General features: G+C 39.5%; 1 protein-coding gene across 1 annotated transcript in view; it reads right to left on the bottom strand.

The window, feature by feature from the left end:
• LOC136447184 (uncharacterized) overlaps window positions 1-17,868 on the bottom strand; it is a 39,698-nt gene that overhangs the window by 9,185 nt on the left and 12,645 nt on the right. The window contains exons 18-63 of the mRNA XM_066445883.1: window positions 17,788-17,865; window positions 17,489-17,566; window positions 17,047-17,118; window positions 16,743-16,808; window positions 16,382-16,528; window positions 15,906-15,977; window positions 15,692-15,763; window positions 15,488-15,559; window positions 15,188-15,256; window positions 14,877-14,945; window positions 14,605-14,682; window positions 14,228-14,296; window positions 14,024-14,095; window positions 13,808-13,876; window positions 13,318-13,389; window positions 12,815-12,898; window positions 12,546-12,617; window positions 12,046-12,117; window positions 11,863-11,931; window positions 11,562-11,633; window positions 11,345-11,416; window positions 11,158-11,229; window positions 10,598-10,675; window positions 10,107-10,300; window positions 9,659-9,803; window positions 9,311-9,507; window positions 8,803-8,967; window positions 8,439-8,550; window positions 8,211-8,300; window positions 7,708-7,892; window positions 7,467-7,564; window positions 6,762-7,044; window positions 6,231-6,395; window positions 5,167-5,315; window positions 4,659-4,828; window positions 4,309-4,532; window positions 4,006-4,196; window positions 3,687-3,833; window positions 3,091-3,247; window positions 2,581-2,744; window positions 2,316-2,381; window positions 1,835-1,934; window positions 1,310-1,486; window positions 675-805; window positions 301-441; window positions 41-115 (exon numbers count right to left, since the gene is read on the bottom strand). Of these exons, the coding sequence (XP_066301980.1) occupies window positions 41-115; window positions 301-441; window positions 675-805; window positions 1,310-1,486; window positions 1,835-1,934; window positions 2,316-2,381; window positions 2,581-2,744; window positions 3,091-3,247; window positions 3,687-3,833; window positions 4,006-4,196; window positions 4,309-4,532; window positions 4,659-4,828; window positions 5,167-5,315; window positions 6,231-6,395; window positions 6,762-7,044; window positions 7,467-7,564; window positions 7,708-7,892; window positions 8,211-8,300; window positions 8,439-8,550; window positions 8,803-8,967; window positions 9,311-9,507; window positions 9,659-9,803; window positions 10,107-10,300; window positions 10,598-10,675; window positions 11,158-11,229; window positions 11,345-11,416; window positions 11,562-11,633; window positions 11,863-11,931; window positions 12,046-12,117; window positions 12,546-12,617; window positions 12,815-12,898; window positions 13,318-13,389; window positions 13,808-13,876; window positions 14,024-14,095; window positions 14,228-14,296; window positions 14,605-14,682; window positions 14,877-14,945; window positions 15,188-15,256; window positions 15,488-15,559; window positions 15,692-15,763; window positions 15,906-15,977; window positions 16,382-16,528; window positions 16,743-16,808; window positions 17,047-17,118; window positions 17,489-17,566; window positions 17,788-17,865 (5,272 nt within the window). The remainder of the gene's footprint in view (window positions 1-40; window positions 116-300; window positions 442-674; window positions 806-1,309; window positions 1,487-1,834; window positions 1,935-2,315; window positions 2,382-2,580; window positions 2,745-3,090; window positions 3,248-3,686; window positions 3,834-4,005; window positions 4,197-4,308; window positions 4,533-4,658; window positions 4,829-5,166; window positions 5,316-6,230; window positions 6,396-6,761; window positions 7,045-7,466; window positions 7,565-7,707; window positions 7,893-8,210; window positions 8,301-8,438; window positions 8,551-8,802; window positions 8,968-9,310; window positions 9,508-9,658; window positions 9,804-10,106; window positions 10,301-10,597; window positions 10,676-11,157; window positions 11,230-11,344; window positions 11,417-11,561; window positions 11,634-11,862; window positions 11,932-12,045; window positions 12,118-12,545; window positions 12,618-12,814; window positions 12,899-13,317; window positions 13,390-13,807; window positions 13,877-14,023; window positions 14,096-14,227; window positions 14,297-14,604; window positions 14,683-14,876; window positions 14,946-15,187; window positions 15,257-15,487; window positions 15,560-15,691; window positions 15,764-15,905; window positions 15,978-16,381; window positions 16,529-16,742; window positions 16,809-17,046; window positions 17,119-17,488; window positions 17,567-17,787; window positions 17,866-17,868) is intronic.

The raw sequence follows: 17,868 nt of genomic DNA, 5'->3' as shown, positions 1-17,868 counted from the left end.
TTAGAACTAAGACAAGGAGCATACCGTTTTTGTCACTCACCGGTGTGTTGATACACTCTGCGTTCTCGTGGCACCCGCCGTTGTCAACTTCACATTCGTCAATGTCTAAGCAAACCTGTAGATAGATAGATATACATTGTTTTGGCATACGTTTCAAGTCAACATAAGAAGTAAATAGTTAACAAGTACCATGTATGACTTGTCAATTGTTAAGATCTTGAATTTTTAAACTAGTGTGGCTTCTACAATATGATTGCAGTGGTATTGTCGAAATGACTGAGACAACAACACACAAAATACCTGTGGGCTGTTCTGCGCATGCTCCAGTCCGTATCCATGGGAACTTTCTCCCGTGTAGCCTACTGGGCATTTCCCACACTGGTACCCTGGATCAGAGTTTTCACAGGTGGCATTGGTGAAGCACGGGCTTGCCAAGGAGCACTGTAAATAGAATAAAATAAAAAATGAAAAGATAAAAGAATCCGTCTTGATATTGGAAAAATCACTACGAAAACATGTGAGTATGCAGAGCCTGTAGAGGGAAGAAATTGAACTTCTAGGAGATCATTGTTTGACTGAAAAGACCTCAAGACTATAAGCCTATCATTAAGTGTTATTACACTTATCAAACAAGATGAACAGAAAGTAATTGAACTGTGAGTTTTGACAATTACCTCATCTATGTCCACACAGGTGACGCCGTCCCCGCTGAGACCTGCAGGACACGGGCCACATCGGTAGGTGGAGCTGTCGATGTTCTGGCAGGTCACTCCTTCAAAGCAAGGTGCACTATCCAAGCAAGGACCTGCAGACCGAGCACAAGATTTTAACCGGTGATTCGTATTTTACACAGCTATCTAGTCAAGTTCAATTAAGCGTAAGATAATGTCTGTTGTTTCAGCACGTGTTTGTACGAGTGTTGGGTGTGTGAACGACAGTGTGGTGAAATGGGTAAATTATACTCTCGATGCACTTCCTTGAAGGATGCACTTCCTTGAAGGTTATGCCAAGAGATCTATCTATTCAACTCAGTAACTACCTGGCCTATATTGACAAAGCATCAACATAGAGGATATACATATACAAATTGCAACAGAAAAAGAGCAACATGCTAGTCCACGCATAGAGACGTTCCCTGATGTTCTTCAAATAATGAATGAATGGACTTTATTGCTCGACAATCGTACATGGTACAATGTATGGCAACAGTGACAAGGCAATCAATATAATGAGTACTAAACTAGTCTATTCTAAAAACTATGACTACAATAATATGGAAGTAACTTGTGGTAAAATGAATATAACTCACATTCGCCCGGGTTACAGCCCACACACCCTTTGCAGTCTCCCCGTGACCAGGTGAAGGGATGGCAGGGCTCACACTCAGTCTTCCCGCTGGTGCTGTAGAACCCTGCCGGGCAACACTCACACCCAGCCGAGCCCGACTGGTTGTTGAATGAGCCTGGCGCACACGGCTGACAGAAATCTACAGGTAAAGAAGAACACTTATATTTGATGTTATCTACGTCGATGAAGGTTAGAAATCCAGGTAGTTAGATACGCAAGGTAACAGCTACTCAAGGAACTGGATGAAATCCGGAATAAAAAATTCCAATTTTATCCAGTTGCTTGAGTAACTGTTACTTTGTTAAAGTTATCTAGTCTGAATAAGGGGTAGCAATACTCTTGTCGCGGCACATATTGATCTATTTTTCGGAAGACAGTTTTGTATTCGTTAGTTTGCTCAATAGAAAAAGGATAACCAACCAACTGACTAGCCAACCAAGAAACAGACAAATTAAAATACAAAAAAGCAGAGGTAGCACTAACTTACCTGTGAGCCCTGTTCCATACAGCCCTGCCCTACACAAGGTCTTCCTCCCGAACAGACAAGCGTACCCAGTTTCACAGTCTGTGCAGCTAGGAGGACAGTACTAGTGATCAAACAACATTTCAGTCATTATACGTGGCTCCTGCTCTTTCATATCAAATGAACAATGATACATGTAGTTAATTTTCAGCTACTTACAAACTAGGTTTTCCCATCTGCTAATTGATTTATTGGCTTTTCAGGTAACATAGAAAATACAAAAGACTTATCTAGATGACTTCTAAGATCAATGAAGGATATTATTGCTAACTAAAGTTTGTTTTGTCGATGAAGGTTGAACATGTAGGCGATAAGTAAGTGAGGAAAAGATAATGGATTCTATCTGAAACGCCTGCTTCACAAAAGCTCTCCAGTTGCTCTGTGTATTACTAACTATTTTTATTGTGTAAAGTTCGTTTTAACCGTAAGCATCCACGAAGCTTACCGTGTCATTGCACGGATCTGCATACTGGTACCTGGAACAGTTGTGAGCATAGCCCTCCTGACAAATCTGTAAAATATAGGGAAAAAAGAATTTTGAAATGAAAATATCTATTCTGCCCTTTTACGCATACTTTGAATTATGCCTGTACCAAAAGTAAAAAAAAATACCAGTCAAGTCAAAGTTTATTGCACAAAGACGGTAACAGGTACAATGTAAGGCAAAATGAAAACGTCTTATCGGAAACTGAACGGGTCGCAATACTTACCCTACCGGGGGGACACGGGCTGCAGTCCGAGGCGCCACCGAACGAATGCTCGGTAGGTGAACGGTCACAGGTCGGGGAGGGAGGGTCACACCGTCCGCACGGCCTGGCCACGCCGTCACCCAGACAGTAGTAGGTAGTGGGGCAGCGCTCACAACGGGTGTTGCCTGTATTCAATGCAAAAATACATAAGTGTTGCCAACCCCAGCCTTGAAAAAACACACCTATAAACTAAGTAAAGGTGTCTAAACCACGTAACGCCTTTTCCCCAATATTCGGGTCGGTGTTAAGGTGAAATAGTGTATCAATCTATCTTTCATACAGAAATTGTTTCACATATGTTTGAGATTACCATCTGCCTTGTAGGGTGCAAGCATACCAGTAAAATTGCTACAATAAAAAGTGAAATCTAATATAAACAACAGACGTTTGAAAATTTAAAACGAAACAAGAATGCACATATTAACGGAAAAAAGCAACACCCGAAACACACATGAATAAATAGAAACTTACGTATATATCGCAATTCTTCAGTACATCCGATAAGTTCCATCCTCATACTGATGCTGCCGTGCCACGTCAGTGGATGGATCCGGATGTCAGTTACTGTGATACGGTCAGCAAGATCTTGTTGCACCGTTGAAGAGGAATCTGTAGTTCCTGTGAAATTCTTTAAAGAAATTTGTGCAAATAGATAAGTTGTCACGTGGTTCATCTGATCATGCAAAACATTAGCATTTAGACAGTCTTAAACAGATTCTAATAGTCCCATGTATTGTATAACTTTTTCAACACAAACGATGAAGTGTTGGTTGTATTGTTCATTATAGCTGTTAAAGGAAACAATGTGTCTGAATTGTTTTTCCTAGTAGTGGCAACAGCAACAAACGTAAGACGTATGACAAAAAAAGGTTAGATAGGTCAATATCGGCATCGAAAGCCTTTGCAAAATCTACTATAATATGAAACTCGAAAGCCTTTGCTAATTTCCACTATTAGCTATTTGAGCATCGAAAGCTTTTGTAACATCAACTATAGTAGCGTACTAGCTGTTCTACCACTGAGCGCCATTGGCGTATAATGATAACATGCAAATCCTAGTTCTTTACCCGTTGTACTCCTCCTTCCATATACGTCCTCCATGTGTCGTTTCCGTTACTCAGGTATGTCAAGTAGTACGTCTGTACCCACGCTGCGTCATTCGCACTTCCCTGTAATATCACTCCGGTAACGATTGTCTCCTGAAGGAATGATACCTACAATGCAAAAATAAAAACTGATGATGTTAAGTGACCTGCTAGAAAATAGATATAAATCTGAAAATAAAACCGTCCGGATATCCTTGTACTGTTCAGTACAAACCTGATGTGTTACGCCATCAGGCGGTTTACCGGGTATGCAATACAAACAAAACGAAATCTTCCCCACCTGTAGCCATTGGTTTGTGTCTTCAATTTCTGCCTTCCAGTTTCCCTGTGCGAACACGCCGGTGGTGTCGTTGTTGGTGGGCTGGTTGTGAAGTCGTCCGTAGTGCGGCTGGTAGTATTCATACGCGGAAGACGCCGTGATTTGTGTGAAGAAGATCAGTGCACTCTGCATCCCCAGTGGTGCACCACATTCTAAATATCAAATTGCGATAAAATGATAAGTATGATACTACTAACAATACCAATCAAAATAGAATAGAAATTTAAAAAAAAGGAAAATATTATATTACAAAATTTGTCTCACCAAATTCTTTGACGTAATACTTCGGCACACGAACCAACACTCCTCCTGTATCATCATCAACAGTTATCTCGTACGTGATTGGTTGGTCCAAACTGTCAAAGAGACATGCGTCATTTATTGTCATGGCAACCGTTGCTATGTCCCCGCGTGGCGGTGTCCCTCTGTCGACCACGATGATGTAGAACTCTAACAGGGTGCTGTCGTTTCTGCTGTCGTAAATGATGCTGCAAAGAAAGAAAAACCACCAACGTGACAAAGTTTGAGTAGAGGTCACAACGCAAAATAGCTAACAGATACATGTGTACATTGTCAAGCTAGAACTATCATCAACAAAGGTGGTGAGTTCTTACGTTTGGTTGATCTGCGTCCTGTGGAACGTCGTGTTGGCGTTGTCACCACTGTCTCTATCCTCCCACAGGAGAGACATCACGGGAGTCGTTCTTAAGACAGGCTGAGGGTGGATGTTAAACATCGTCTCCTCCAGGATGGGACAATTATCATTCACGTCCTCGATAAGGATCTATGTAGGAGTAAAAAAGAGCAGCAGTGCGTTTGAAAGACGACGAGAAATCTTTCATCTTCAGTTTTCAGTGAGCTAAATATTGGAAAACTCTAATGTGAGAGACTGAGAGACTGTAGCTATAGGTGTCGCTGCTTACAGATGCGGTCTCAAATGTTTCGTCGACTTACCAACCAGATAAAACTATTCATGGCAAGCTTGATATGGTGGCTGATGTAACAACAGTTTAACCGACTTTCTTTTTTTCTGAGAAGACAGACATTTCTTTGGTCTTCTGTCTTGTCCAACGCTTTCCTGATTGGCAAATGCGCCACAATCTCTTGATAAGGGTCACACACCTTGATTGCCACTGTTCCTGTCCTTGGTGGTATTGCGCCGTCGTCCTGTACATCTAGTATTAGGGTGTATTCCTGGGCCACTTCGTAATCCACTTCAGTCTCAATGCTCAACAGTACAGTCGTTGTGGTCACGACGAAAGATTCCGTACCTAAAATGGTTAATGGTATTGGGATGAAAATGACAGATGCTATTTCTCGTTTAATCGTTTGTTTAAGTTTGTCACTACCTGTAAAAGCTCTCTATGGGTTTAGGATTTGTTAACTGAGTTGTTTTATAAATGTTCATTGATATTCCGCACGCTCGTACCCAGCGCCCCGGAGAAGCCATAGGTTTAAATCGTGGGCTTAGAAATAGATTTATGTCAGATCAAGCTCAACAAAATAAACTTTCTAGAATTCACAGCTGTCTGTTTTCTTTTGTTTTGTTTGTTCTTGACAGATCCTCAGAATAGTTAGCTATGTGTGCACGCCAGAATGGGCGATCTTCTACAGTTAACCGTTATTTCTTCTAACTAGCACGGCCTAAAACAAGACGCAAGTTGACGATTTTGGGGGGTAAAATGCTGTACAATGGTGATACGTTCTGAGAAACGAAGATTTACAAAGTACCTTATTGTTGGCGCTGTTAAGATACCCCGTCACAAAGGGGAGTTATGTCACGGAAGGGATTTAGCCACGGAAGGGAGTTTACTACGGAAGGGAGTTTGGCATTCTCCCCCCGCCAATAATCAACACGTTCCCAGGACAGTTTGCTTCTCCCAGCATGCTATTGGCGGAAAATACGATCTCTTTCCCAGGACCGTCTGTGCGACGAACCCAGGCGCCGCGCCACTTAGCGCTCATGCGTATAATGTATTCCAGAAAAGACTCGTACACGCATTCAGTGTTGGAATAGTGCTGTTTATTAGGACGCTGCGGAGGAGCGTGGATATTCCGTGCACTTTCATTATATTCTGTTTCCCATTTTCCTTTTTTACCTTATCCTTATTCTAGTCTAGACAACCTAAAATTCAATATTTTCAATATCACAGTCATTATAAAAAGTCAAACAAGAAAGCACCCACCTGCAATATTCGGATCAGGTGACGGTGTTGGTATCTCGTCGTCACAGGTGACAAACGACAGTCCCTCTACTGTCATCCACGGCAGAGGCGCGGGGGAGGGCGCGGCAGCCGCCAGACGGTTATCAGGGGTGTCCTCCTTTATCGTGAAATGGCGAGCTTCATTTCCTAAAAATACAAATCATATCAGCACCGTACGCGTGTACATAATGGAAATATGTGTTAAACAAGATGCACTTTGTCTTAGATGAAATGTACGACAAATAGCTAAACGTAGGTCAACCTTCAGACACTATGAAATTTTATCCTAACATTACAGAGTAATATAAAGAGGTCTGTAACGTTATAGGAAAAAGGGTAAATCAAGAAGGTTAAGGCAAACACCATAGGTAAATATTGCAAAAAAAATGATACTATTGCTTTGGTTGACAGGACATGAAGAAGACGTAATCAAACCAGCATAGTATCTATACCATTATCTATGCCTCTACTACTTATATAACAATGCCAAATGGTCGCTATACATGTACTTACCTCTCAGAATGGAGACATTGTACGATGGCCCTGCAGAGAAAATGTCAGTGACGACTATTATCTGCACGGTGCCGTTGACATGCAGGTCCTCTCTGATGGTCGTCTCGTAGTCCAGAGGGTATCCGCTGACGTCAGCAGATCTTCTCCTCCTGCTTCCTCCATCGTTTGCAGCGCTGTCAATCACCTGTGACGAGAATGTCGTTCCAGAGATCTCCAGGAAGAAGGAGGAGACGCATTGCTCTCTCTCAGCGACGAACAGGACAAAGTGGTAAGTTTCTCCAACCTAGGGAAAGAAGACGAAAAGAAAGGGTTTGAAAATTAGTTATGACCTTGTTGATACGAAAATAGAAAAGAAGGGTACATTGCGTCGATGAAAGTTAGACATCAAGGTAATCTGCCGCTTTGCTTAAGTAACTGTTTGCATAAGAGTGCATAGTTACGTTTGTGTTGCACAAACTCGCACTTTCCATGGAAACAATGGAAACCAGCAGACCACGGACCTGTCCGATATTCAGGGGTCTGACCAGTGGAAGAGCTGGTCTAGTCAGGCAAAGAATACAATGGGTGTCTACGTGTTTAACAGGTCTTTTATACTATAGTACGAAATCTATTTTACGTCTTTCTCCACTTGTGTATCTCGGTTATTTGTTACAATATATTTGATACATTATAAAAGAGGAATTGCAACCTTTGCTTTGGTCTTACCATTAAGTCCAGTGCCACAGTCTCATTCGAAACGCTTCCTCCCGGAACACATTCTCCACCCGTGACATTTCCGGAAACAGGTACAATACTCCCTCCACCTACGATATGAAACAAACCATTTTCAAACAATAACAGCAACAATAACAACAACAACAGCAACGTCGATAACAGCAGTTTAACGTACACTTTTGTGTCTAAGGACAATTAGAAATGCGTTTCTACAGATTTCTAACCAACTTACCTTCTCCCATCGCTGGAAGTAGACTGATTTTCCTACATGCAGTGTTTGTGGACCCGTCGCCTTTCTCTCGCCGTAGGTCAACAATTTTCTGCTTGTCAACAAACAACCAGAGCTCGTCCCCACCGCCAACGGTGATGATCTCGTTCCCAGTGTAAGTGATGGCGACACGAATAGCCAGAGTAAACCTATATAACAAAGTGAGCGGCAAATGAAATCACAGACCAAACTTTTGTAAGACTTCTCCTAAGAAATTGCTTTGGTAATTGAAAAATTAGCCACGATGAATTTCGTTTTAATTATTGTGACATGTCCATACACAGCTTCTGTATGAACTGTCTTTAAAAGCTAACGTTAAAATGCTACTGTTACTTGTACACATGACTAATATTGCTCTCTTAGGTATGTGCTGTTCATTGTATGCGATGATCTCTGCTAGTAATAACACTGTATCATTAATGAAGACGATAAATGCACTATTGATATTAGGTAATGAAAACACGAACCCAAAGTTGTGGAGTACGTTGCTGCAGTCTCTCTGTTGCTCCGACCTGTATCCCAGCCCGTCCATAGGAAAGAGGCTGTCGCTGTAATACCTGGGGATAGGGATAATAGCAACAACTGCATCATAAACCAAATGACTATAGTTTTCTAAAAGATGAGATAGACATACATTCAGGAATGCATGTTACTTACCTTACGGATGATACATAAAGAAACTACATGTAGTGTACCTGTAGGTATCTGTATCATTCTGCTTCTCCAGTGTCAGTGTCGCTTCACGAACGTAGTTCACGTTTGGGACAGACGCGAACCATTGAGAAATGGAGTCTGTGGCGGGGTTGTCTGTTAAAGCGAGAGAAACATGTTTAAAACAAGACCGAGCAACTGTAGATTATGCGTAATTACTAAGGACGTTACATGAGACAGCGAACAAGAAGTAGGTTGAAAATTGTCTCCATGCTGACTTCCAATACAAGTAAGTAGTCAAAGAATGCATCAGCTATACATACTTTGGGGTGCTTTGAATACAATGATGTGTATTCCTTGATACCTTTCTTATGGACAATGTCATAGATATAGATTGCTTCTACTGACCCGAAAGAGCCAGAAATGCCCCAAATGGACTGTTGACGTAGATCGGTTCTCCCAAGTCTCCTTGCCTGGTCCCGTCAAAGTCCGGGTGGTTCACGCTGAAGTCGTAGTACGTGATGGGCAAGTCTAGGTCGTCCGTTACATTTGACGTTGTTACATTCACGGATACTGAGCAGGGAAAAGGCAAAATAGTGTGTCGTTAAGGTACCTTTTTCAGAGCCCTTGTTTAAAACGCTATAGTAAGGTAAGGTAATATACGTTATGCAGACGACGAACTATATAGCTAGTAGATAATGATGATGAGGGTGTCCACATTAGTTTCTTGCATTAAGTAGTGGATGGGTGGATTCATGCATTATTTTGTTAAGATGATTATCTATGGCCCACTCTGTCTAACTTTACTGTAATAAGCACAATTAAGTTAGTAAAAAGGCCTGATGACTAGCAATTAGATATAATGTATTACTGTGATTATTTCAAAAATTTGAGAACATATTCAAGGAACAGGTACCTAGGTCCTCTAGAGTCGTGACTGCCTCTGGCCACCTAACTGCACTGTAGCTTCCGTTGTTGTTCAGAACCACGGTGCACACGTAGTCTGTACCGGCCCTGACATCGTCAGCACCACCGAACACGACCGAAGAGTTCGTGACTCCGTCAACGGCGATGTCCGGGGCATCGCTACTGGTGCAGTTGACATCATACGTCCTAGAAATGTCGCAAAACACACTGCAGTTTGTTTTCTATAGCTAATACTGTGGATTGATTGACTACAGATAATGCAATGGCATACCACCGCAGATATATACACAAGAGGTTTGTGAGATTCAACACCAGACTGCTGTAAAGGTTCACCCACCAGATGCTACTGTTGGTCACTGTGTCATTACATCCAGATGTATACGTCTCGAAGTCGGGATGGGAGGAGTACGGACTGGTTGGGGGTGTCCAGGACACTGTGATTTCATTCTGACCTGAAGCTACTGCTTGCACATTCTCCGGCTCTGTAAGATTAAAATATATTTAGGTATCACGGCACATACTTTCACTAAGTCTAGTAAGCACCAGGAAAGTTAGTCAATTTCCAAAAGAAACCCGATGGACATGGCCGAAAATTCGGTGAATTATTTCTGGCTTATGTTGGTTAGAAGATGTTAAGTATCCATCCGTATTGGTTAATGTCGTATCAGCTAATAAATTGCGTACGGAGAAAGGGCAGTATTCGATAATCGCAGTACAATTGGGATTTAAAAAAGGGAAACAAACTCTGGATGATGCAGTCAACATTTCATAGATTCTTCACTCACCACAAACGAATGTCTCCGGGCACACGGATAGGAAATAGTTATCGCTGGTATTTCTCTGTGAGGAAGCAAAGGACACCCCAACTGCCTGGGCAGGAGTAGCGCATTCACCCCCAGTGATGGTAGTAAGGTTTCCTAGGTTCGCCATCATAGTAACCATAGAGCAACTGCAAGCTAGAGGGTTGCCACTCAGGTCGCTGGAAAACATGTATTACCGCACGTCATAGCGCTTAAAGTATGCTGTATAGATACATGTATGTATATTGAAAGAAACGATTGAAAATGATTCTGCACGCACTGCGTGAACTGGTATCCCATTATGCTTTTACAATGAACAGAGCCAAACATTCAAGTGCAGTTCTATCTTGATAGCAGCTATAGAGCTGCTACGATGGTTAAATCTGACGTAACGATGTTTACAACAACAAAAAAGCCAAGCATTTTGTCTTGATAGCAGCTAGCTACAGTAGGTATTAGGGTTTCAGATTCCTTACATCGTGATTTGTGTGCTGTTGTTGATACCGTCAAAGACACCGTCTGCTAGGAACTGGATTGTATTGTTGGATAAATCCCTGAAATAGTCACAAAGGGATTGGTATCAGTATGGCAGCAATAAGAAATACGTTGATGTACAAGGGAGTACAATGAATGTATACACACGTAAAGTAAAACTCAATATAGAGACTTCAACTTTGAATAAAAGACCATGACCTACTCCAAAAAGAAATGAATATAGATGTAGTCTTATCATAACTCTTTCTTGGATAAGCTATCATAGAAGAGTAGCTCTTTTATGTACTAATGAGATATATTGGCTTGCGTAGCAGCCGACCAATGAAAAATGAAAATGATTGGCTTGCAAGATTGTATCTACTCTTCACCCAATAACATGTCAAGCTTGGATAAAAGAATTAAGAATAAAGGAAATAGTCTTGTCTCCTGACATGGCCATTATGGAAACGACGGTAAGGCGGCTTTGCGTATAGTTACATCAAATGATACAGACTTAAACAACAATATTTCCACAATGGTTTCATAGTATGTCAAGGCTTACAGTTCTTCAAGATTTGCTAGATTGTCGAAGGTCGTTGACTCAATCATTTCAATCAGATTCCCTGACAGAGATCTGTAAAATGATAAAATGCAACATTGTAGATAATGCATGTACAAATGTAGGATAGAAACAAATATGGAATGTGGTCCACAGTCTCAGGTACGTCAAGTAAGAACAGTAAACTCACAGGGTTCCAAGCTGCACGAGAGATGTTAGGAAACCATTTGGAATCTCTTTAAGCCGGTTATTTGCCATGGACCTGAAAGTAGGCAAACAGAGGTAGATGATTCATTAACATATAATTTCGTATGACCAGGAGAAATCAAGTTATAGAGTGCTTTATGTATATCGAAATATACAAATACATAAATACTGAGTGTAAAAGAATAGAATATCAGACTCACAAGTTTTTGAGACTTCCTTGTGTCCTGAGCAGATTAGAATCTATTGTCAACAATGTGTTATTGTCGAGGTTGCTGAAAACAAAACAAAAACAAGCAAAAAAGTCAATGCCTTAGAAAAAAAGTAACATGTGTTACGTGTGCTTAAAGTTCAGATACCATTGTCTAGCGTTTAAAGCTATTTAAAGCTGCTTCGGTCTAAATCGTGAAAAGCATCAGCATCGCTACATTTTAGCAGTTCGAATAGTTGCAATTGTCTTAATCCTAAAGGCGATTGTATAAATTAGAGGTAAGGTGTACTTACATAGAGGTAAGGGTCACGCCGTCGAATGCATCAGGGTCAATGTAGTAGATCAAGTTGTTCTCGAGGTGCCTGGAAAAGAATGTTACGTTTAGCCGAGAAATATTGAAAGCTAAAGCAATGAAAAATGGTCTTTGTAAAACGTTTTGAAATCTCAAGAGTACAAGGGGAAAAAAATTAACTCACAGCTCCTTGACGACTGATACGTTACTGAAGATTCTGCCTCTCACCACCTTAATAGCGTTGCTTGATAGATCGCTGTCAATCGAAAATATGGACATAATCATCTCAATGTAGAATGTCTTTGTTGAAATTGTATAGATTTGACCACATTAGGTACACACATGGTACAAAAGAAACTACACACCGCAGGGCATATGAATGCATGTAGCTCTTGGCTGTGACTTGGTACTTTTTTCCTCAATTAACTATCATGTAATCAACAAGTAAGTAGGGAATCTTCCTTGAGTACAAAAACAACGTACAATGCAAAAATTGTCACAGTTATATACATACTAATTATGATGAAAGGGCTTTTACCGAGGGAAATGACGGTATCCTATGTGAGCCTTCTAGTGCCATACATTGTGCCATGTGCGATTGTTGAGCAATAAAGTTAATTCATTCATATGTAAGCTGTAATGACCTGCATTTAAGCTACATTTAAGTTGAATCTGGAAACTTACAGTTTGTCGGTGATAGTTACATCGAAGGCTTCTTCCTCTATCGACGTCAGCTGGGTGTTTCCACTCATAACCCTTGGAACAATTGATACGTTAACATGGCCATTATTAAGTTAATTTTTCAACAGATATTATTTGAATCTATGTATCAATATCAAATATCTGCCGGTGCATAATGCCGAATGATGTTTTTTCCTATGAAACAATTCAGTTCACATGCTTTGCACATTGTGTTGATTTCATACAAAAATAGAACTGTCTGTGTTACTTACAGATTGTCGGCTGTAACTTGGTTAAATGTGCGTGGTGGTACCACAGTGAAGTCCATGTTACTTAGATATATGTAACTTGGATCTCTGTGAAAGGAATATGATATGAGGGCATGTTCAAATGAAAAAAAATCTAGAATCACAAAGTTATTCGTGTAGTTAAATGTTGCTAAATTTTGGTGTAACCATTTACTTTATCTGTTACTTGCCATTACTGACAGAACCTGGATCACATGCTTAATGCTGTTGTATCGATTTACTAGCTCTGATGCCCAGAAATGTTTTCAGACGCAGATACATATTTTTAGCCGGGGTAAATTTCAAGTCATAGAATGAACATTTTTGTCACAGACTTTCATGTACACAAAACATAACAGCTACGCCATAAAAGCAGTATTTTGTCGGAATGTCAAAGTTGTATCAAATTTGCAAAATGATTGGATATATTGATAAGGTTGAAAATGCATTAATGAGAAATAGCTACAAAGTATTTTTTAATAACTTACTGATTATGGGAGACGGTGACGTCATCAAAAGCATAAGATTCAATAGTTGAGACAGGGTTGCCCTGGAAATCGCTGCAACAGAATAATCTGGATTTGGGTACAGCCATTGAAGCGATCAAACATTATCGTATTATGTACAAATTTGAATACTTTTTTTTACTAGATACGAGAACGATTGTTGAAATAATGCCTTCAGAAGTGTTGTCTGAAAGACTTTGATAGTTGTCGGGACTGCTTTGTAGTTTAAGAAATAAATCAAGCTATGCACATGGAATTACATAGCTATACATGCATATATATATATATATATATATATATATATATATATATATATATATAGAGAGAGAGAGAGAGAGAGAGAGAGAGAGAGAGAGAGAGAGAGAGAGAGAGAGATGGATAGATAGAGATAGATTTAGATAGATAGATAGAAAGATAGATAGATAGATAGATAGATACTATTAGATAGATAGAGATGAAACTTCATGCTTACATGTATCGACTGGTAACCGTATGGAAAGCGTGTCCTCTTATAGACGATATCCTGTTATTCTGCAAATCGCTGAAAGCAAAATTATTACATAATTACGATGGGATTTTCTTTACACATAAGACATTTCAGATGTAGAATCTCTCAAATTTGTCATGATCGCAGATCATCAATGAATATAATAATTAGATTGCAGGACTGAAAAAATTAAAAACTTACAGTGTGTACTCAACGTTGACTTCGTTGAAAGCGTAGGGTGCTATTTCCGTTATTGCCCCACCATCAAGGTACCTGGTGGAGATGAAATGTAATGGGGCAAACCATTATCAGTTTTTATGTCGCAATACATTTGTATATGCAAATTACGAGGCATTTTTACAAAACATATTCTACCGTCGGTGCGTAATTCAAATTACCACTTACAGATATCTGACTTGCATGTCGTTGAATACGTAAGAGTTCAGCAACTCGAATTCAGCATTCTTAAAGGACCTGCATATTAAGTAAACAGATACAAGAAGTGACATGGTCAGCAAACTCATTAGTCGTCTTACACGTTGATAACCAGGAAAGACATATCTACCTATTGTAATGACGTTTATTTATCTGGTTTTATCGTTTTGTCTTCTTTTAATTATTAGTAAAGGTATTTTGTATGATATGAATCTGTTCTAAAGATGTAAGAATTGGAACCAAACCATTTCCATTCATTCATAGATGATGCTTCTTTTTATCAAGTCAAGTTTAAGTCTAATTATGCTTGAAAGCTTAAGCAACATACTGCAAGACGAAGTACTCACAATCCGTCGTACAACAAACACCGTATTATGTTGAAGGCATACGACTCCACAATCTTTGTAGGGTTGTTATCCAGATCTCTGTAAGAACATACAGCAACACATATTAACCCCGTGTGACTTATTTAACGGTGAGCCAATGGTTTTAACTGGAACACACCACCTCCCTACTACGAAAGTAACTTTCGACTTTCTATTGTCCTTTTTTGAAATCTAAAAACGTTACTTCACACTCAGTTGTAGTAGAAAATGTAAAAACAAACGGGGATACTTACATCATTGATGTTGCAACATCGTCGAAGGCGTATTCCTCTATGATAGAAATGGAGTTGCTTTCAAGGTTCCTGGCATGAAGAATTAAACAAATACGTTTATGAATTCTACCTCAAGTCTGTTTTGTAATATGTAGACTGAAACTCATGGTACACACACCCTGTGTTTAAGTATGCACTACAAGTAATTGAAAATAGAGAACAATCTACAGCTGATGACAGTTAATGCAGTTTCTTGTCGAATATTAAAACTTAAAGTAATTGTACTATTGGAAAATCTATGCATTGTATGGAAAATTGAATGATATACGTACAAGATATCTATGCTAATTTCCTTAAACGTGTGGTTGCGGATCGCAGTTATCCTGTTGTTTTGAAAGGTGCTGAAAAGGTGGAGTAATAATATGTTTAGATGCAGCGTAGCTGACTTTGTCCTTCTTAAAACATGTACAATCAGTAAGATGTTCATGACTTAGTTTGCACTGATCGAAATACAAGAAAAAATGCTTATCAACCTGTTAATCAACTATTTAAACCATTTTTGATTTACATTATTTGTTAATGAATGCAACTGCATGAAAATGCAAACTTATGGCCCAAATGTAAGTACGCACAGATCGTTGCCGGTGATCGTGTGGTAATCCCCAATGTTCGAAAGATCTGTCAGGTCGTTGTCATTCAGTTGTCTGCAAGAAAACGTGGATAGTTGGAATGAATAGGTCAGTAACTGAATTTTAAGTCTTAAAAAACTCTCCGGTGAGGTAAGTTTCTATCATTAGAGCATATTGCTCAAATAGTGCAGTGAAAAATGTGCTTACACGTGACTGAAGTCCGGAAGCTGTTCAAAGGTCCCTTCCTCGACATACCCGATCTCGTTGTGGTCGAGATTTCTAAACGGAAGAAATGAATTTATTTCTTGAGAGATTCGGAAGAAGACATGATGGCAATGTTAACCAAGTTTGTGACCAATATTTTTACAACAGCCATTATTTGATCATTAAACTGAACGAACAAGAATCATTGACTACTTACATTGTCTCTAAACTGATGCAATCCTTCAAGGCGTCCTTCCTTATCCAGCCTAATTTGTTGTAACTTAAGGTCCTGAAAAGAAGCATGGTTAGAGAGGCTAGCATGGAACATGTGGTGTGGAAAATGTACTTATTTGCAGCTCAGGTGAATGATATTCAGGGCTGTGCATTTGGATAATTTGTATACTTTATTGTCTTATTTCGTGCAAAATCATTGATTTGTCAGGAAATGTCACATTCACTAGATATAAATTCTACATGGCTTATGTCCTTACAGTGGTGTATGGTTACTGTCTTCAATTAAATGCCCATTAAGTGGCACAATGAAGACGATCACACCACACCCTTCATCGCTAAGTATGCATTCACAGAAAATAGTTTATTAATACTATCCCATGAGTAATTACATTCATCTCAGTTTGGATGTTGTTTCATCTAATAAGTTGAATATGTTATATAGATAACAGGGACACCTACAATCCGACTAGATTTCCCAGTCCATACAATGCAGTTTCCGGGATATCTGTGATGGCGTTGTTATCCAAAGCAATACCCCGTAGCTGCGTCAGGTTGTTGAATGGATTTTGATGACGAAAGTCAAAATACATATTGTTCTGAAGGTGTCTGAGGAAAGATGAAATATTTCATGTTTTTACTGAACTACTTTGGTACTTGATAGGGATTAACAAGGCAACTATATATCTCTGCAGATATCTCTGTGCCTACATCAGAATTGGTGACAGTAGAGACTACAACAATAACATATCGTAGGAAATGTATGTACGATAAGATGATTACCAGAAGAACCTAACATATTAGACAGTCATACAAAACTTACATGGTACCGATCTGGTCTGGAAATGTTCCGTCTTCCACTGTGATGATTCTATTAGAGTTCAGGATTCTGCATTGTAGAAATAGACATTCATATTACTGTAAATGATTGTTCTTCTTCAATAGTTGAATGAGATCAAATCAAAGTGGTGACGAAATATTCAAATGCACAACTAAAGAATACAGAGCCGATTGGGAGGTATTCCGACCGAAACACACGAAAGGCAGCTCAGACAAAGAAAAGAATCATACTTTTTGACACCCATTTGTTTAAGGTGATGTACGGTAAATGGTAATGTATTACTTACAGATTCAACAGAGACGTCAGGTTACTAAAGGTTCCCTCCAACAGGAAGGTAAGCCGGTTAGATCCAAGGTTCCTAGTAATACAACAATATGAATCATTCAGTGCACTGATTATAGTATTCCGCGACAGTGTGCGCGCAGTCAGATTGTTATAACCGCTTGAATAGATTTGCAACTAAGTATATTCATGTTCTGGTATGGCTCATGTAGTTTGAAGACTGGCAGACTGGATGACTTCACATTGATGCTGCTGCAACCCAACTGTAAATTATACCTAAAATTCAATTAAGAATTAAGATGACAAATCGCAAAAGATCATAACGGAATAAAAGTATCTAGAGTCTCAACATTAGGAACCCGATCAACAAGAAGTGAGTGGTTTAGATATCAAGGTATAGCATAACAAATCAACACAGACAAATATCTCGCAGTTGCTGTACTTACAATTCCCGGACAACTGGTGGATATACGTCATCGTACGTTGATACTGGTAGGTACTGAATGTGATTACTAGCAAGACGTCTGAAAGAATACATATCAATTTTACTGTCATAATATTAAACAAATAGATATTTTTGATATGCAAGACGATTGATTCAAATTATGCAATTTGCAAAGACATGTATTACATTCAAGGAGACGCAGAGTACAACAGTTTCGTATAATTCTCTATGTGCTTAAAGAGTTAAGTCATTTATGTGAAAGGACTAAACTTTAAAATGAAATCCCAAGGGAAAACCTACAAGTTTTGCAGATTCCCAAGACATCGGAATGCACCACACTGCAGTGTTGTCTCGTTCAACGAATTAGAACCAAGCTCACTA

Source organism: Branchiostoma lanceolatum, chromosome 13, assembly GCF_035083965.1.
Source record: "Branchiostoma lanceolatum isolate klBraLanc5 chromosome 13, klBraLanc5.hap2, whole genome shotgun sequence".
NCBI lineage: Eukaryota > Metazoa > Chordata > Leptocardii > Amphioxiformes > Branchiostomatidae > Branchiostoma > Branchiostoma lanceolatum.
This window is presented reverse-complemented; position numbering and strand designations above follow the sequence as displayed.